This window comes from Bufo gargarizans, chromosome 1, assembly GCF_014858855.1.
Source record: "Bufo gargarizans isolate SCDJY-AF-19 chromosome 1, ASM1485885v1, whole genome shotgun sequence".
NCBI classification, from domain to species: Eukaryota; Metazoa; Chordata; class Amphibia; order Anura; family Bufonidae; genus Bufo; species Bufo gargarizans.
Window position 1 is genome coordinate 501560146 of NC_058080.1, and position 19882 is coordinate 501580027.

The following is a 19882-nucleotide window of genomic DNA, read 5'->3' on the forward strand; positions in this document are numbered from 1 at the left end:
CCGATCCGTCCCCGTTGACTTACATTGTGTGTTAGGACTGATCCATTTTGCTCCGCACCACATGGCGCACAGAAAAATGCTGCTTGCAGCGTTTTTCTGTCCATGATGGGACGCAACCAAACAGAACGCATTTTGGTGCATTCTGTTTTGTCCTCATTGACAATGAATGGGGACAAAACTGAAGCGTTTTCTTCCGCTATTGAAGGCTGTTAAATTTGCAGTACCGCACACCGTTATTGCTGGTGCCTGCTAGCCGTAATCAAGTAGTAGAAAATTGCAACACACAGTATTTTTCTTTGCCGTTAGGTTATGTTTTAATCGTATATCATCATATGATCATCATGATCCAGTGCAATTACAGGGTATAAAAGGCAGTCATGTACGGTATCCAGCACCACCCACTACAGGAAGCCAGCTACAGATTATAGACTGCTGAAGAAGGCCCTGACAGGCCGAAACGTCCAGTCGCCACATTGATTTGTACGTGACTGTCTTTTATACCCTGTAATTGCACTGGATCATGATGATCATATGATGATATAAGATTAAAACGTAACCTAACGGCAAAGAAAAATACTGCGGGCTGCAATTTTCTACTACGCTATTGAGAGCCTATGACGGATCTCAATAGCGGGATTGAAACCGCTAATGTAAAAGTAGCCTAAAATGCACCATTTTGCTCTAATATTTCAGAACAATTCTGGCTTAAAAATCTGTGTCAAAGTAAGCCAACCAATAGTTGGTATAGAGTCGGAGAGAAGTGCCTACAGCAGATTCATCACCCAGCCTGAGCCCCTGGGATAAATCTGGCGCAGGTCTTGACATCCTGTCTTAGATTACTCCATCTATAGGATTAGTATATCTGGGCCAGTGGGTCTTACCACTAGCATTTTCTTCATGGTGTTTTTTTCCTCTAGAGATAAAGTGTTGGTAAAAAAAAAAAAAGGGCCAAAAAAGCTGCATTTTCCCTTGTCAAATTGGAAAGTCCGATAATTTTTTTATTTTTTTTTGTTTGTTTTGTTGACTCTGGGAGGCACCAGTCAGATGGTTCTTTCTTGGGAGATGCCTTTTTTGCATGAAAAGAAGCAAGAAAGAAAAAAAAAAAGCCACTTAAAGGGAACCTGTCACCAAAAAAACGGATACTAAACTGTTAACAGTACCTTATAGTGCTGCAGAGTAGTTTCCTAATGCACTCTTTGATTGTTTAGCCGCATTTAGCCTCCTGGAGAAATCGTTGTGTTATTCAGCCGCTGCCCCGTGCTTCAAGTCAGGTTTGAAGTCAAGGGGGCAGTCGCCTAGGCGTCTTGAATGCTGCTCTCCCCGCCTCCCGCCGCCTTTATTGACACGCCGGATCACAGTGCCGGGACCGCGCTCCCAGCCCGCATGCGCAGTAAAGGGCTGCTGTAGCGCGATCCCGGCTCGTACACTCAGCCGGCTTCAGTTTCTACTGCGCTAGTATGTAAGGCGGGCGCATGCGCAGTAGAAACTGAAGCCCGCTGAGTGTACGAGCCGGGATCGCGCTATAGCAGCCCTTTACTGCGCATGCGGGCTGGGAGCGCGGTCCCGGCACTGAGATCCGGCGTGTCAATAAAGGTGGCGGGAGGCGAGGAGAGCAGCATTCAAGACGCCTAGGCGACTGCCCCCTTGACTTCAAACCTGACTTGAAGCACGGGGCAGCGGCTGAATAACACAACGATTTCTCCAGGAGGCTAGATGCGGCTAAACAATCAAAGAGTGCATTAGGAAACTACTATGCAGCACTATAAGGTACTATTAACAGTTTAGTATCCGTTTTTTTGGTGACAGGTTCCCTTTAAAGGGAACCTGTCACCGGGATTTTGTGTATAGAGCTGAGGACATGGGTTGCTAGATGGCCGCTAGCACATCCGCAATACCCAGTCCCCATAGCTCTGTGTGCTTTTATTGTGTAAAAAAAAGATTTGATTGGTCAGGGACAGGAATCATCTCGGGTTAATTTGCATATGTATCAAACTTCTCAACAAAATCCTGGTGACAGGTTCCCTTTAATGTAGAAAAACTTCAACTCTCCCCCCCCCCAAAAAAAATGTGTTCCATATTTCCCATAGACCTTCAGCCAACATCTTCGCAACTAAAAAAACTAAGTCTGAAAGCACCTTAAGGCTATCTAAAGTCGTTGCAGATTACGCATGTTTTTTGCGCACAGATTTTTGTGAGGAACAACTGCAGAGTAAGGCTACTTTCACACTAGCGTTCGATCGGATCCGTTCTGAACAGATCCGATCATAATAATGCAGACGGAGGCTCCGTTCAGAACGGATCCGTCTGCATTATATTAGCATATAAAAGCTAAGTGTGAAAATAGCCTCGTACGGATCCGTCCAGACTTTCAATGTAAAGTCAATGGGGGACGGATCCGCTTGAAGATTGAGCCATATTGTGGCATCTTCAAACGGATCCGTCCCCATTGACTTACATTGTAAGTCTGGACGGATCCGCACGCCTCCGCACGGCCAGGCGGACACCCGAACGCTGCAAGCAGCGTTCAGCTGTCCGCCTGTCCGTGCGGAGGCGAGCGGAGCGGAGGCTGAACGCCGCCAGACTGATGCAGTCTGAGCGGATCCGCATCCATTCAGACTGCATCAGGGCTGGACGAAAGCGTTCGGGTCCGCTCGTGAGCCCCTTCAAACGGAGCTCACGAGCGGACCGACGAACGCTAGTGTGAAAGTAGCCTAAGGCTACTTTCACACTTGCGTTTGGAGCGGATCCGTCTGGTATCTGCACAGACGGATCCGCACCTATAATGCAAACGCTTAGATCCGTTCAGAACGGATCCGTTTGCATTACCATGAACAAAAAAAAAAATATATATATATATATTTTATTTATTTTTTTCTTCATGGTAATGCAAACGGATCCGTTTTGACTTTACATTGAAAGTCAATGGGGGACGGATCCGTTTGAAAATTGAGCCATATAGTGTCAAATTCAAACGGATCCGTCCCCATTGACTTCCATTGTAAGTCTAGACGGATCCGTTTGCCTCCGCACAGCCAGACGGACACCTGAACGCTGCAAGCAGCGTTCAGGTGTCCGCCTGCTGAGCGGAGCGGAGGACAGACGGAGCCATACTGATGCATTCTGAGCGGATCCGCATCCACTCAGAATGCATTAGGGCTGGACGGATTCGTTCGGGGCCGCTTGTGAGAGCCTTCAAACGGAACTCACAAGCGGACACCCGAACGCTAGTGTGAAAGTACCCTAATACAGTACCAGCAAAGTGAAGGAATCCAGGTGGAAATGGTTTGTAAATGCGCACCTATGTGCAGATATCCTAAGCGTGGTGTCACACACAGCTTTTAGTTTTTTTTATGTTGTTTTTAGAGCCACGGCCAGTTGGTTGGAAGGGAATGAGAAATAGAAAGGAAGGACTTCTGCTGCATCCACTTCTGGTCTTGGCTCTAAAAAAACTGTCACAAAAAGCTGTATGCCACCATGGTCATGAGGATGCCAGGTTCATAAACTCTGCGGCACTGGTGTGTCACTACCAGATATGTGGCGCTCTTCAGCAGAGCTGTCCCGCCGCTCTTCCGGTAACGCGGCTATACTTGGCACTCCCAATGCTTTGTTATGACTCATTTCCTCTACAGGACAGTTTTATTATGTCAGTATAAATTCCGAATTAAGTCGTAAGGAGCAGAGAGCAGTTTCATTATTTCTCATCTGTGAATCGCTCACAATGGGGGGGGGGGGGGGGGGGCTATTCACCATCATGGGCACTTTCCTGTGCTGGGAACTACCGTATTTTTCGTCCCTATAAGACGCACCTGGGTTTTTGAGGAGGAAAATAAGAGAAAAAAAAATTGAACCAAAAGGTGTGCTTTTGGTGGGTTTTGAACTACTGTTATGGGGGCATCTGTGGATGGCACTGTTATGGGGACATCTGTGGATGGCACTGTTATGGGGGCATCTTATGTGTCATCCACAGATCCCCCATAAGTGTCCCTGTGTGGTGAATGGGGGCCGGCATCTGTTTCTGTAATGGCAGCGGGGCCCGGTGCAGTCACTGTATTCTACTACACCGGGCCCCGCTCTCTGTAGTATACGGTAATCATATCTAACTTGTGGCTATTGTTTAAAGAATTTCAATCATCTTAAATCTAGAGCTGTACTACTTACAACTAACTTCTTGGCAGTCAGGAGGCCGGGCGCTCGTAGCGTAGCTCACTGCGCCTGCGCTGCCTGCTTCATTCATAAAGCGGACGGCGCAGTGAGCGTAGTGAGCTACCTGTGTTGACCAAATAGTATCATGTCCTTTCCATGCAGTGTCATCAAGGTACTGGTTTTGTATGCTTTTTTCACTTGAGGAGTAATTTCTATATATCCCCCCCCCCCCCCCCCCCCATTTACATATTGATCACCTCCATGATAGTGTGGATTATGGAAACTGACACCCGCTATCCGCTGGTGTAGGTTTGATCTACAATTTCCACCAGGTTCTTGTGTAAATTATAGTAAATCTGTCAGGCAATGAACCCCGCCCACATGGCGAATATGGCGTACACCACCATTTCCAATTTTGATTTTTCTGCCCAAAAGTATCTATAGTGTTGCAATTTAGAACCTACGTCTGTCTAAGGGCTCATTCAGACAGCCGTAAGAATGAATCCGCATCCGTTCCACAATTTTGCGGACCCATTCATTTCTATGGGGCTGTAAAGGACGCGGGCAGCACACTAAGTGCTGTCCGCATCCGTGGTTCTGTTACGCGGCTCTGTAGAAAAGAGAGCATGTCCTATTCTTGTCTGATTGCGGACAACAATAGGCATTTTCTTTTACGGTTGCGGCCATGTGCGGAACGCACGCCGTCGTAATCCGTCTTTTTTGCGGATCCGCTAAACTCTAAGTTTGTCTGAATGCGCCCTTAGTATGAAATTGAAGGCATGTGGCAAGTATGTGTACATAGGGTGAGATTTATCATCTCCCTTGGGTATGAAAAGTGGCAAACTGTTTTAAAAAATTGTCGCATTCCGGTTTTTACACGGTCCTTGCCACTCTTCAGAAAAGGGGCGTAACCTGCAGCCATGACAAACTTAAATTGCTGGGTTCATTTGTGCCAGTAAACTGCCATAAATCTATAGCGGCTCAGAGCTGCCAAAGGTTTCTGTTAAGGCGTACGGACTGCAGGAGGCTCAGGCCTAGTCCTAAATTAGGCGCATCCTCCAGCAGCGCAGAAAGCGCCGGTCTTGATAAATCTCCCCCATGGAGTTCTGTGGTGCTATGTACAGATCTGTACATGGGTCCATGACATGGCCGGGTGTATAAGATGTAAAAATAGGGTGCTTTGTACAATCTAGACCGGGATACTTTGTATGCAAGTCTAAACCTGGAGACCCTGATATATGGTTAACACCTTAGTGACCACTAAAACGCCTTTTTACTGACGTAAACATAGGGGGTTTTGGCTAAACAGCTGGCTTTAATCAATCATTACATGTACCCAAAATGGTGCATTAAAAACTAGAACTTGTCCTGCAAAAAAGTACATTGATGAAAAAACAAAAGTTATAGCTCTTGGAATGCGATTTAAAACAAAAAAGTGTGGTCACTAAGGGGTTAAATACATTCCCATTGCTAATGACTCCAGAACAGGATTTCTGAAAGATCCCGAGGCTCTCTAAGGAATGAACACATGAATGCCTACTTTGTGACTGTAAGGCCCCTTTCGCATGAGCGAGCTTTCCGTCTTGGTGCAATGCGTGACGTGAACGCATAGCACCCGCACTTAATCCTGACCCATTAATTTCAATGGGTCTGTGTACATGAGTTTTAAAACTCATCAGTGCTGCGTTGCGTGAAAAACGCAGCATGTACTATATTCTGTGTGTTTTTTTTAATTTTTTTTCTTTCTCCACGCAGCCCTGGCCCCATAGAAGTTAATAGGGCTTCAGTGAAAAACGCATTGCATCCGGAAGTAAGTGCGTATGCAGGGCGTTTTTTCACTGATGGTTGCTAAGGGATGTTGTTGGTAAACCTTCAGCTTTTTATCACACGCGTTAAAAACACATCAAAACGCATTGCACCCGCTTAACCGAATCGCAGATAAAACTGACTGAACTTGCTTGCAAAATGGTCCTAATCCGTATCGTTCATGTGTTAGGCCTCCTGCACACGAATGCGTGCGCCCTGTGGCCCGCAAATTACGGGCCGCAATGCACGAACACGGACCGCGGGGAAGCCGCAGCGGATCGTGGACCCATTCACTTTAATGGGTCCGCGATCCGCCCGTTCTGCAAAAAGATAGGACATGTCCTATCTTTTTGCGGAACGGAAGTACGGGACGAAACCCCATGAAAGTAGTGCTTCTGTTCCGAATCTCCGGATTTGCAGACCCGTTAAAGGGAATGGGTCCGCATCTGTGATGCGGAATGCCCACAGAACAGCGCCTGTGTATTGCGGATCCGCAAATGCGGTCTGAAATACGGCGCTGAGGCCTTATACAAGCGTGAGCGGGGGCTGTACGACATGTGACATACAATTTTCTATGTAAGAAGGCTGCACCCGTGTGTTATCTGGCTATTAGTTGTAGGTAGAATGAAAGGTATTCATTATTCATCGTAGCTGTGTTGTAATGCGGCTGGTTCAGGGTTATTTTATTTATTTTTTTAGTTTCCTCCATTCGTCATCCGGAAGCCTACGTCTGTTTTATTACTGGATTATTTTCCATTACAGTTATTTATAATTTTCAAGCAGGACATGAAATCCCGTGTGACACAGTCCCAGTTTCTGATGCTCTGTGGCCATAGCCTTACGCTGGGTTCACACCTGAGTGTTTTACAGCGCGTTCCTACGCGCTGTAAAACGCTCAACAGGCAAGAACCAATGATTCCCTATGGGAATGGTTCTCACCTGAGCGTTTTACAGCGCGTACGATCGCGCTGTAAAACGCCCGACGCCCGAAGAAGTACATGAGCTTCTTTGGGGCGTCTTGTCGCGCATTCCCGTCCATAGACTTCAGCGGGAACGCACGACAATGGGCGTTCGCTTGAACCCAGCCTTAGGTAAAATATATTTCATAAAGGGCCAGCTGATCTAAAGGTTCTCATTCACATTAGACTAAAGTTGATCAAAATGTACTATTTCAACGAAAATGATCGTAACGTGAAACTTAAGGCTGGTTTCACACGGGCATTGCGGGAAAAGGTGTGGGCGCGTTGCGGGAACATGCACGATTTTTCAGCGCGAGTGCAAAACATTGTAATGCGTTTTTCACGTGCGTGATAAAAATCGGCATGTTTGGTACCCAAACCTGAACTTCTTCACAGAAGTTCGGGTTTGGGTTAGGTGTTCTGTAGATTGTATTATTTTCCCTTATAACGTGGTTATAAGGGAAAATAATATTCTTAAAACAGAATGCATAATACAATAGGGCTAGAGGGGTTAAAAAATAAATAAATTTAACTCTCCTTAATCCACTTGTTCGCGCAGCCCGGCTTCTCTTCGGTCTTCTTTCTTCAGGACCTGTGGTGACGTCACTGTGCTCATCACATGATCCATCACCATGGTGATGGATCATGTGATGAGCACAGTGACGTCACCACAGGTCCCTTTCCTCACAGATGAAGGCAGAAGAGAAGCCGGCTGCGTGAACAAGTGGATTAAGGTGAGTTAAATTCTATTATTTTTTTTTAACCCCTCCAGCCCTATTGTACTATGCATTCTGTATTCAGAATGCTATTATTTTCCCTTTATAACCATGTTATAAGGGAAAATAATAATGATCGGGTCCCCATCCCGATCGTCTCCTAGCAACCGTGCGTTAAAATCGCACCGCATCCGCACTTGCTTGCGATTTTCAAGCAGCCCCACTCACTTCTATGGGGCCTGCGTTGCGTGAAAAACGCACAAAATAGAACACGCTGCGCTTTTTCACACAACGCATAAGTGATGCGTGAAAATCGCCGCTCATGTGAACAGCCCCATAGAAATGAATGGGTCCGGATTCGGTGCGGAAATCTCGCCCGTGTGAAAGAGGCCTAACAATGAATGGTCATTTTACATGACAGAGCATTATCGTTTGAAAAGAAGTTGCTGATGTTTAAGATTTACATCCGATCCAAGATCTTTCCTCGCCCGGTTTTATTAAGCATGTATGGCCAGCTTGATCAATTGTAACGGCCAATGGCCTCGTCTGTGAAATGGACGCTCACCAGATGTTCAACTGTCAACCAACTTCTGTCTAATGTGTTTGATCACCTTAGGAGTAACCACCCCCAGTTTAGACAGTGCAGACCCATAGTGGGGGGACATGACCCTAAGCCTTCAAATACACTTTATTAAAATCTATGCTAAATGATTTTTGTATTCTACTTATTTTCCTAGGGAAATAGGCGTCTGAAGTCCAGGTGCCTATCCCACTTTGCAATCCATACTCCTGTATACTGCTGCGTACTGGAGAATGGATTCCCCTGCGGCTGCACTGAGCTCTGTACATTGCTTCTCTGCCTGTAGCAAAGCTGCTCTGCTAAAGCCTCAAATGCTATTCATTTCACCAGTTTGCCAGGCTTTAGGAGAGCAGCACTGGTACATTCAGGAGGAGCCCCAGCCTGTACAGTGCAGCGGCAGGGGAATCTGTACTCCTTCACACAGCAGTGTATGGGGAGTGGACTGCAAAGTGCAGAAGGATTAGATCAGGGATGCACGACCTGTGGCCCTCCAGCTGTTGCAAAACTACAACTCCCAGCATCCCCTAATAGCTTGTAGGCTGTCCAGGCATACTGGGAGTTGTAGTTTTGCAACAGCTGGAGGGCCGCAGGTTGAGCATCCCTGGTTTAGATACACTTAAATGCTGCACTGAACATGTCTCCTACATTATGTTACATCCATTGGATGTGGTTGGGGAGGTGGTGATCTTTTCATGTCACATAAATGAAGACTTCATTGGACTTTCCAGTCGTGTCTTCATAGTTGCTGTTAGTAAAGCGGGTTTTCCCATCTTGTGGAAAATATGATCTTGCGCCTGTACTTGGTCATTACTCTCCAGACTAGTCATACTGGGAAAGTCATATGTATTAAACATGACTGATTTCATGACCATGTGGACAAATGTAAAGTTCTGCATCTTGGTAGTAATAATCTCTGTGCTTCATATGTCCTAGGAGATGTAGCACTGGGAGAGTCGCTTATAGAGAAGGATTTGGGTGTCCCTGTAGATGGTAGATTAAATAACAGCATACAATGTCAATCAGCTGCTTCTAAGGCCACCAGGATATTGTCATGCATTAAACAAGGCATGGACTCGCGGGGCAGGGATGTAATGCTACCACTTTACAAAGCGTTGGTGCGGCCTCATCTGGAATATGCAGTTCAGTTCTGGGCACCAGTCCATAGAAAGGACGCTCTGCAGCTGGAAAAAGTACAGAGCGGAGCGACTAAGGCTGCTTTCACACTAGCGTTCGCTGGTCCGCTCGTGAGCTCCGTTTGAAGGAGCTCACGAGCGGACCCGAACGCAGCCGTCCAGCCCTGATGCAGTCTGAATGGAGCGGATCCGCTCAGACTGCATCAGTCTGGCGGCGTTCAGCCTCCGCTCCGCTCGCCTCCGCACGGACAGGCGGACAGCTGAACGCTGCTTGCAGCGTTCGGGTGTCCGCCTGGCCGTGCGGAGGCGTGCGGATCCGTCCAGACTTACAATGTAAGTCAATGGGGACGGATCCGTTTGAAGATGCCACAATGTGGCTCAATCTTCAGGCGGATCCGTCCCCCATTGACTTTACATTGAAAGTCTGGACGGATCCGTCCGAGGCTATTTTCACACTTAGCTTTTTTTTGCTAATATAATGCAGACGGATCCGTTCTGAACGGAGCCTCCGTCTGCATTATTATGAGCGGATCCGTTCAGAACGGATCCGCCCGAACGCTAGTGTGAAAGTAGCCTAAACTGATAAGGGGCATGGAGGGTCTTAGTTAGGAAGAAAGATGAAAATAATTGAATGTATTTAGTCTCGAGAAGAGATGTCTAAGGGGGGGATATGATTAACCTATACAAGTATATAAATGGGCCATACAAAAATACGGTGAAAAACTGTTCCATGTAAAATGGGCTTAAAAAAACGGGGGGCACTGCCTACGATTGGAGAAGAAAAAGTTCAGTCTCCGGCAGCGTCAAAGCTTCTTTACTGTAAGAACTGTAAAAAAGCTGTGGAATAGACGTCCTCAGGACGTGGTCACAGCAGGAACAGTGGACAGTTTCAAAAAGGGTTTAGATTAATTCTTAAAAGTAAATGACATTAATGCTTATGAAAACGTGTAGAAATCCGAGTCTCACTTCCTTCTGGGATTCGCGTCCCCACCTATTCCTTGGTTAAACTTGATGGACTTGTGTTGTGTTTGTTTTTTTTTTTTTTTTTTTTTCAACAGTATTAACTATGTAATTTTCAGGATGGCTACCTCAAGCTTATAAGAATGCTGACTTTTCTTAGCCTACAGATAAAGTGTGGTAATGCACAACTGTATGTATTTTGCAGATTGCGGATCCACAAAATATGGATACTGTCTGAGTGCCATCTGTTTTTTGCGGACCTGTTGACTTCCGTAGGTCTGTGGATTGCATTTTGTGGACCAGAATAAGACATGTTCTATGCTTAAAGGGAACCTGTCGCCTAGAAAATGTATATTAAACCGCCAGCAGTACCTTATTGCAGTCTGTAGCATGACTATAAAGGTGTCTGTTTCTTTTCTGTACAATGCACCAAAATTCTAGAAAAACGACTTTTATTCAACAGGCCATGCTATGTAAACGATGGTCTTAAAGTCAAGGGGCAGCGGCCTTCTCGCCTGAAGTCGAGCGCACCCCGTCCACTTTTTCTCCCCTTAGCATTTGATTGATGGGATTTCCTTCACGACTGGACACATGAATGTAGTCTTGCGTGTGCGCTGTGTCCCTGCAATACCGGCGCCTGCACTGTTCCACTCCGCTATGAGGTCAATGCTCAGGCACACACGAGACTACATTCAAGAAACCGGCAGTGAAGGAATCGGGCATCCTATCAAACGCTTTGGGGAGGTAAAGGGGGAGGGGTGCGCTTGACTTCAGGCGAGAAAGCTGCTGCCTCCTTGACTTCAAGACTATCATTTACATAGCGTGGCCCGTTGAATAAGTCTTTTTTCAGACCTTTGGTACATTGCACAGAAAAGACAGACTCCTTTATAGTCATGCTACAGACTGCAATAAGGTACTGCTGGCGGTTTAATATGCATTTTCTAGGTGACAGGTTCCCTTTAACGGAACGGACATGGCACATAGACGGTATCTGTATGTTGCGGATCTGCGGTTTGCATACGGTTGTGTGTGTGTGTGTGTGCAAGGCCTTACTTTGTTAATCTGGTGGTTCTTTGAATCCCTGCCCATCCGTGGTTTAACGTGCCACATACGGCACCAGGGATATCTTAGGATGTGGCACCATATCACTGTCTCACATCTCAGACATTTATGCTGTATACATCCCCTGTGGGTGTCGCGGTGGCTGCACATGGATGCCTCTTTTTATTTACTTCTATGTGAGTTCTGAAGGCACACTTACCTCTCTATTCAGAGTCGGGGGACTTCTTTCCTGAGGTAGGTGTGAGTACTAGAGGCAGGACTCGCATCTATGGCCAAACCTGTAGATGTGCCATAAATGTCGTCTGAGATGGAAAAAGCCCCTGAACACGACAGTGAGTCACATCTTTCATAGACTATTGCTTTTAATATTCGGCAGGGTCAGTACCACCTGCATACTGTGTCCTAATGGCGTGTGACCTACAGTAGGCAGAGTACCTCTGAGAAATGTTCAGCATGGTTTCTCATTGTCTGCATGTCTATGGGATGACGTCCTGTAGGTTAATGACTTTTGTAGGGCACCAATAGACACTTGTACACACTGGCTCTAAGTAAAGTTTAAAAGTCCTATACATAGGTGCTGTGACGTTCGTTCTCATGAATGTCCTGTTGTGCTACTGTACAGAATTTCACCAATTCACTTGTTTTTGGCTGAGGCACAGAATGTACCTAGGCTGGTTCTTACTTGTGAATCAGGGTATGGCTACATGTCGCACGACACTAAAATATGTGCAACTTGCTGTCACTGGGCTATTTCGGAGCTGTGATTGGGCGGTGACCATGCAGGCAAGTCTTATGAGACTTGTGTTAGTCTTGTGTGTCACCTTGTAACAACATTGACATACCTTGTGTCGCCGTGTAGCCGAACCCTAACTTGTGCAATGGCAGATGCTCAGCATGCTATATAGAATTTGCACAACTGATTCATACTCCAATACAAAGGCATTGAAGATTTTCTTCCCTTTGCAACACCTAGGGACGTAACTACCACTGTGGGAGCCTTAGCGGCCACTACAGGGCCTACAGTGTTGGGCTCCGCCAGGCACCAACTCTATGAAGTGTGGAGGATGTGCAGCATTATGTACAGTGTATGTAGCGCATCCTCGATCACCTCTCCATTAGGAGATCTGTCTGCTGTCCCGCCACAGCAGTTGCTGGATCCTCTACTTTCACTGCAGGATCCCCCATAACGGCAATGAGGTCTGGCGGTGCTCCAACTGATTTCCAGCATAAATGCCGGTTTTTGGCCAAACAAAATCCAGTGCATGCAAAGTGTGTGTGTGTGTGTGTGTGTGTGTGTGTGTGTGTGTTTTTTTTTTTTTTTTTTTGTCTGTCTGGCTGACAGCTGGCATTTACGCCGAATCTCCTAAACTGAGATGTGAAGGCGGCCTATGCAGCCTGGAACTATCGGGTCTGACAGGGCTACTTTTTAAAACTCCTTTAACCTATTCAGGCCTTGTGCACACAATATTGTGCGTTTTGGTGCATAATGTTAATGCCCAGCCTTTCCTAGTTCCGCCAAATAAGCTCTGCCTTGAGAGCCCACACCCTCCTAACAGCCTGTGTGCCCGGGGCAGAGAATGCTCCCTCTGCAGTGTCAGCAAGTAGGTTAAAAAAAGACAGCAATGCCTTCATGCCTGTGACTGGCAGCCAGTATGGGGCCGTTACATTTTCCGACACATGAGATCTGGATGGGGGGATTGCTGCATAATTGGGTAAACCCCTCTGGGGGCAGCCATGTGGCTTTCCACCCACTTATCCCCGACACATATCTACCTAAGAAATGGAAGCTTTATAGTTCACTGTTGAACTGGAAGGATATTTCTAAGGAATTCAGTAATGTTCTCTCTGGAGTATTAACTTCCATTCTTGGAATAACTGAGTTTCATTCGGTTGTGAGGATAGTTTGAGAAGCCTTGCCTTTGGCCTGTCACATGCCTCCTAATGTAACTCCAAGGGGGTAATGAATCGGAAAGCCTATAGTCCCATTTATACAGGTGGTCCTATTATAAAATGTCCAACCCACTTACATACCGTAAAAACAAGAAAACACCATTCCTAGGCTTTAGTTCACGGGGACATACCTGCCGCCTACATCTCTGTTTAATAACTATGTAATAACAATGCTGGAGCATCTATTCTCATAAGTGTTATGTCATTACTCTCACTGAATTTTTACAAATAAATTGACAGCTAGTTGTCACAGTTCCCCTTATCAAAAGGGTTGTCCCTACACAGTTTAGCACTGATTGGACCACATCGGAGTGTACGGACACCCCCCAACTGGCAAAGCCCTTCTGCCGGGTTATTTATACTTTGTTCTGCCATTACTCAAAAAAAAAAAAAAGTACTAAGAAAAGATACTCCAGAATTATTTCATGAGGAATACAAGTATTTACTAACTTAGACACGTAAAGAGGAGCTGTCATCTCTCTGGACATGTAATTCCATTTTAAGTTCTATCCAGTATTCAGTTTATTAGAAACTGGGGAAAGATGGCTCCTCTTTGCGCATTCGGGCTCTGTTATCATAAGGCAGTTGATGGATATAGCTCTGTCATGTTCTAAAACCTATTGCATGGATTGCAATATATGAACAGTTGCATTGTATGCTTCAATAGAAATGGAGTTCCAATTCAACAGCCCTATCGGAACACTGTAGATCAGTGGCGGTCAACCACTCCTGTCCATCATTAATTCAAGAAGGGCAGCTCTCTTCTGTGGCCTGTGCCGCACCGCAGTCGGAGAACGCCACCAGTTGGGCATACTACTTGCATTATTCCAAAGGACTGATTTATAAAAAAAAACGCTTATCCTAAAGTAATGCATGTGGGGACTGTAATGTCTGCATTTAATATACATGTCCATGGGGCCTACTTATACCATATATTCTTTATACTGATCTGGATGTAACTAATATATATATAAAAAATTTATTTTTATTTTTTTGTTTCTGCACCTTTTTAATATGATAATAATTTATTCTAATTATTAGGCTACTTTCACACTTGCGTTCGGGGCTCCGCTTGTGAGTTCCGTTTGAAGGCTCTCACAAGCGGCCCCGGAGGCAACCGTACTGCCCCAATGCATTCTGGATGGATGCGGATCCGCTCAGAATGCATCAGTGTGGCACCGTTTGGCCTCCGCTCGGCAGGCGGACACCCGAACGCTGCTTACAGCGTTCGGGTGTCCGCCTGGCTGTGCGGAGGCAAACTGATCCGTCCAGACTTACAATGTAAGTCAATGGGGACGGATCCGTTTGAAGTTGACACAATATGGCTCAATTTTAAACTGATCCGTCCCCCATTGACTTTCAATGTAAAGTCTGGACGGATCCGTCTGACTAACTTTCACACTTAGAAATTTTCCTGAAATATAATGCAGGCGGATCCGTTCTGAACGGATCCCATCGTCTGCATTATAGGAGCGGATCCGTCTGTGCAGACCCCAGACGGATCCGCTCCGAACGCAAGTGTGAAAGTAGCCTTCTCCAACACTGCAGCCAAATGGTTGGGGTGCCAAACTCCTGCCGATAGGTCTTCAGTATAGAAGTTCGGGAAAAACCTCTAACATACAGTTAATCAAGTTTTCTGGATCACTTTGAAAGTTTGTTTTATACCAAGAAGACTGGCGGAAATGCCTTGACCTTTTTTTATTGTTTCCTGAAGGAACAGGTAACACTAGCCACATTTATTCAAGTGAATTCCCAAGCACAAGGAACTGCATTTTTCACTATCAATAGAAATTGCAAGAACTCTAAAGGTGTATTTACATGCACCGATCAGGCAATTTTCAGGAAGGGACCAATTGTTCCCAATAACTGCCTGCTTTGGAGGTAAAAAAACAAAAGACATACTCATAGGGACCTTAGATTGTGAGCCCCATTGGGGACAGTTGGATGATAATGTCTGTAAAGCGCTGCAGAATATAGTAGCGCTGTATAAAATAAATAAAGTTAGTCAGCACATCCTAAAGTGCAGGTGCACTTCGCTGTGGCTGAAAGTACAAAATCCTTTACATGCAGGGCTGCCATCAGGAGTTTCATGGGCTCGTACAGGCAATCTGTATACCGACCCCTCTTCCCCAAATCTACCAAAGGCAAATGCTGTTACTGTTTCTGCTTTTATCCTATCTACATAAATGCATATGTGATCATTATAGTGTAGTGGTTAAGCTTTCAAGCTGCCTATACAGTGAATTAAATTCCTAGTAAAATGACGAAGTAAATATTAATAGGGCCCCTGACTTCAGTACCACCAGTACTGCCCCGATAACAGCCAATTATTGGGAAAAGGTATTCGTAATTATGCTTGTTCCTGAAGATCAGGCTGTGTAAACCTGCCATAATTTTAGAGGGTCATACTTGTACATTTTTAGGAACATTCATCTGTTTTGGTAAATTTCGGTTTTCTTGAAGTCTTGTGTTCTGCGTTTTCAGGTACACCTATGAAGAATACAAGCATACAGCAGACTGGCTCTTGTCAAAGACAGAGCATCGCCCTGCAGTGGCCATTGTATGTGGCTCTGGACTTGGAGCTTTGGGTGAAGTTTTAAAGAATCAAGTTGCCTTTAACTACAGTGACATTCCCAACTTCCCACAAAGTACAGGTATGGCAAATGGCATTTATAGTTAAATGTTTATGAAATCCCACATTAATTTTTGGGGGTTCCCCTGCTATGAACTGTCAACACTTGTAGTGGCACCTGCATATGCATTTTTTTTTTAATTAATTTAATATTTTTTTTTATTGATTTGTTCCACCTTTCTAAAACTTACAGTTCCTGGACATGCTGGACGTCTTATATTTGGAAATTTGAATGGAAAGCCATGTGTGTGTATGCAAGGACGGTTTCACCTCTATGAGGGTTACCCACTTTGGAAGGTGAGAACAGCTTGTGAATGGCGTCGGTGTCCATTTACACAATACTCTTTGTACAAACATGATACAACCTTTATTCGTTACGATGAAAAGTTGCTTTGCTCTTACCAGATATGATTTTCCATGCAAATATTTTCAGTTACTTCACAATTCCTTATAGAGTGAATACTGGATATAAACTATTGTATATTGGTTGACCCCATTACGTGTAGGTGATGGTATGCTGCAATTTGGCACATACAAGGATAGTGATCCTACGTATATTCTAACAGTGCTCCTCTCCTTACCCTTTTTTTTACTAGGTTACATTTCCAATCCGTGTTTTTCGCCTGATTGGGGTTGAAACGCTCATTGTGACGAATGCTGCAGGAGGACTGAATCAAGACTATAAAGTTGGGGACATTATGGTGATTAAGGATCACATAAATATGCCAGGATTTGCAGGACAGAATCCACTCACAGGTCCTAATGAGGATAGGTGAGTCTTCTAATTATTAAAATTGCCTTTTTAAATGTACAATGTAAATATTTAAGCCAATGAATGACGTTCTCTTCGCATGATAACCCCTTGTAAAGGACCAACAATTCGTGGTGACTAGCCTGGAAAAGTTGTGATGCACATTCCCAAGCAGCTACAGAGAAAATGTAGTATTAAATGGCCCCTTTCCACTATGTCCATGTTTCCTAAAAGGGCATATGGGCAGCGGTTGTCTGAGTTCATTACAAAACAATAAAGGCAGAGAGCCTATTGGAATAATAAAACATAAAAATAAAAAAAATATTGTATATAAACACTTCCTAAAATCCCCCTCCATTCCAGTGCCACTGCTCCGTCCTCTGGCTGCAGCAATCGTGGGATATATAGGCAAATCACTGCTGCAATCACTAGTGTCACTGATCTTGTGCTGATGCCAGCAATTGGCTGCACAGTCACATAGTATACAGGCATGACATCTTGTCTGCAGCCACGGTGAGGATAGAATTGGTGGCATTGGAATGTAGGGGTTCGGTACATTGAATATAACAACAATTCTGAGGCCAATTGTTTTACTTTTAGATGACCCCTTTAGTCTTTTGTTGCTTCCTTACTAAACCACTCATGGTTTCTTACACAGGTTTGGCCCTCGGTTTCCACCCATGTCTGATGCTTACGACAAAGACCTGAGGAAGCTGGCTTTGTCTGTTGGGCAAGAGCTGGGATTCTCTGAGAACATGAAGCAAGGAGTGTATTGTAGCCTTGGAGGACCCAATTTTGAGACCATTGCTGAATGTAGATTCCTCAATAGCCTTGGAGCTGATGCTGTTGGTATGTAGACTAGTGGCAAGAGTATCTACTCTAATACAGAATTAAATGTATACAGTATATATAATGTGTAAGTTCATTCTTGGACCACAATACAAACCTATAGCAGCAGTTATTGCAATTACACTATCACACACTTTCCTAACTCACCTATTCGGTCTTCCTTTCTCTAGGGATGAGTACTGTACCTGAGGTGATTGTCGCCAGACATTGCGGTCTAAGAGTTTTGGGCATGTCTCTCATTACAAACAAGGCGGTGATGGACTACGACTGTGAACTCACTGCTAACCACGAAGAAGTGCTGCAAGCTGGAAAAGATAGTGCCAAGTTCCTAGAGAAGCTGGTGACTCTCCTGATCCAACGCATTGAGCCGAACAATAATGTGTTCTAGGAAGGGTGTGTGATGGGCTGAAGAAAGTGCTGCCTCTTCATCTAGGCCCTTGTGTTTAGAACTAGTGGCCACTGCCAAGTACTCAGCTATTTCTCTGTGCAGGGTACTTTCTCCAACCATAGGGGCTCATTAGCACGGTTCTGTACCCACCTGCTGTGTAGAGAACTGGACCACATTCCTCAGCTATAAATGTGCTTTATGACTTGACATGACAAGCATTCCTCTTTCCCTCCTTCTCAGACCCTTTAGCACTGATATCTGAGATCGTACACATGTTTTTTAGTAGATATCTCTGCATTCATTGCATGACTATCTAGAGTTCTCCTCTCATTGTACCTTTTATGAGAATATCATTTGTTACATTGAAATGAATAGCTTGGTGATGTTACTATTTTATAATTATTAATGCTATTTATTTATATTATGTAAAAGCATTTGTGCACACGTAACTTTTTTTTTTTTTTTTTTTTTTACAGTCTTCTATTAATTTTGACCATATATAATGGTTTAGCTCTAAATAACAATGAATACTTGAATTTCATGAGACAAAACTGCAAAGCCAATCTAATAGATCTTGCTGTTTTATTAATGCAAAGAATACCGGGGGGCTTCAATAGACTTCTGGTACCGTATTGCATTTGTTTCTAATATTAAATGTACTGTACTCCTCCATGCATCAGTGTTTGACTTTAGGATCAAAGCTGTATGAGCTAATTAGGGCTTTAGTAGTACTGGTACATTCTTTGGTATATTCTATATTTTTAAATGGGTGCAAAATGGTTTTTACTCATGAACAGAGTAGTTCATATAATCTGCTCCTTACATGAAATTTTCATATGGACAAAGTAATGACTTTGTTCTTAAAATACTATAGAACTTGGTATTTTACATCCACCTCACACTGCTTCTTAATAAACTGTACTCTAAGGCCAGATTCACACAAAGCAGTTATTGATGCAGTTTTCAATTTGCCAAAACATAAACTGGATCCTAACAGAAAGGAAGGTATAAATTTAAGTTTAATAGGTATATATTTATAATGGATATTAGATCTGGGAGGCACTCAAAATATCTAGGGTTGTATAAATTGACCACAATGTGAGAGATGCTATTAATTTATTATATTAACAATCCAGACTATTTTTATTTTTATTTTTTTGTGAAGGAAAGATCAAAGATGAGAGGATAGTTGATTATTTCAGATAAATAAACCATTTTTATTAACAAGAAAATATTGGAAAAAATATAAATCTTATATGAACATTTGTGCTATAATTTTATATGTATAAAAATGTTTTCCATATAGAGAAATAAAAAAAAAATATGAAAGAATATAGTGTGTAATATATATATATATATATCTCTTAAACAAAGTGTTCACTATAAAGCCCCATGCACACGTCCGTGGAACACGGACCGTGAGATACCAGCCGGAATTCCTGCTGAGTGCAGGAGCACACTGCATCATTGGTTGCTATGACGCCGTGCGCCTGCTGCTGTACAGTAATACACTTGTATTAGCTATACGAGTGTATTACTGTACAGCGGCACGGCGTCATAGCAACCAATGATGCCGGTGCGCTCCTGCACTCAGCAGGAATCCAGGCCAGTATCTCACGGTCCGTGTTCCACGGACGTGTGCCTGAGGCTTAAATCCTGCAAAAGTCTAATAGGTGGAGCAGTTGTATACAAGTTCTATATAGTCCAAGTTAATTTACCCTATTTCATGAGTAGGTATCCCATTGGGGAGCAATACCGGTATCGCAAGAATGCTTCCCTTAAGTTTTAAAGATCTTCCTTTTATTTCTTCCCTTATCAGTGACCATGTGTGCCTCCATATATCCGAGAGAGAATATGTCACAGGACATCTGATAACCTGATCCGAGAGATATATATATATTTCTGGTATCCACTTTGTTTTGGCTATAAGAGTCATCAAACTGCAGTGCAGGA

The 19882-nt window shown here is 44.2% G+C and overlaps 1 protein-coding gene across 2 annotated transcripts in view; it reads left to right on the forward strand.

The window, feature by feature from the left end:
- Positions 1-19326, forward strand: part of LOC122924027 (purine nucleoside phosphorylase) — a 65694-nt gene extending 46368 nt beyond the window's left edge. For both annotated transcript variants that reach the window (XM_044274954.1, XM_044274946.1), the window contains exons 2-6: positions 15794-15963; positions 16135-16238; positions 16538-16713; positions 17351-17541; positions 17712-19326. In XM_044274954.1, the coding sequence (XP_044130889.1) occupies positions 15794-15963; positions 16135-16238; positions 16538-16713; positions 17351-17541; positions 17712-17929 (859 nt within the window). In that variant the 3' untranslated portion in view covers positions 17930-19326. The remainder of the gene's footprint in view (positions 1-15793; positions 15964-16134; positions 16239-16537; positions 16714-17350; positions 17542-17711) is intronic.
- Positions 19327-19882: the final 556 nt, after the last annotated feature.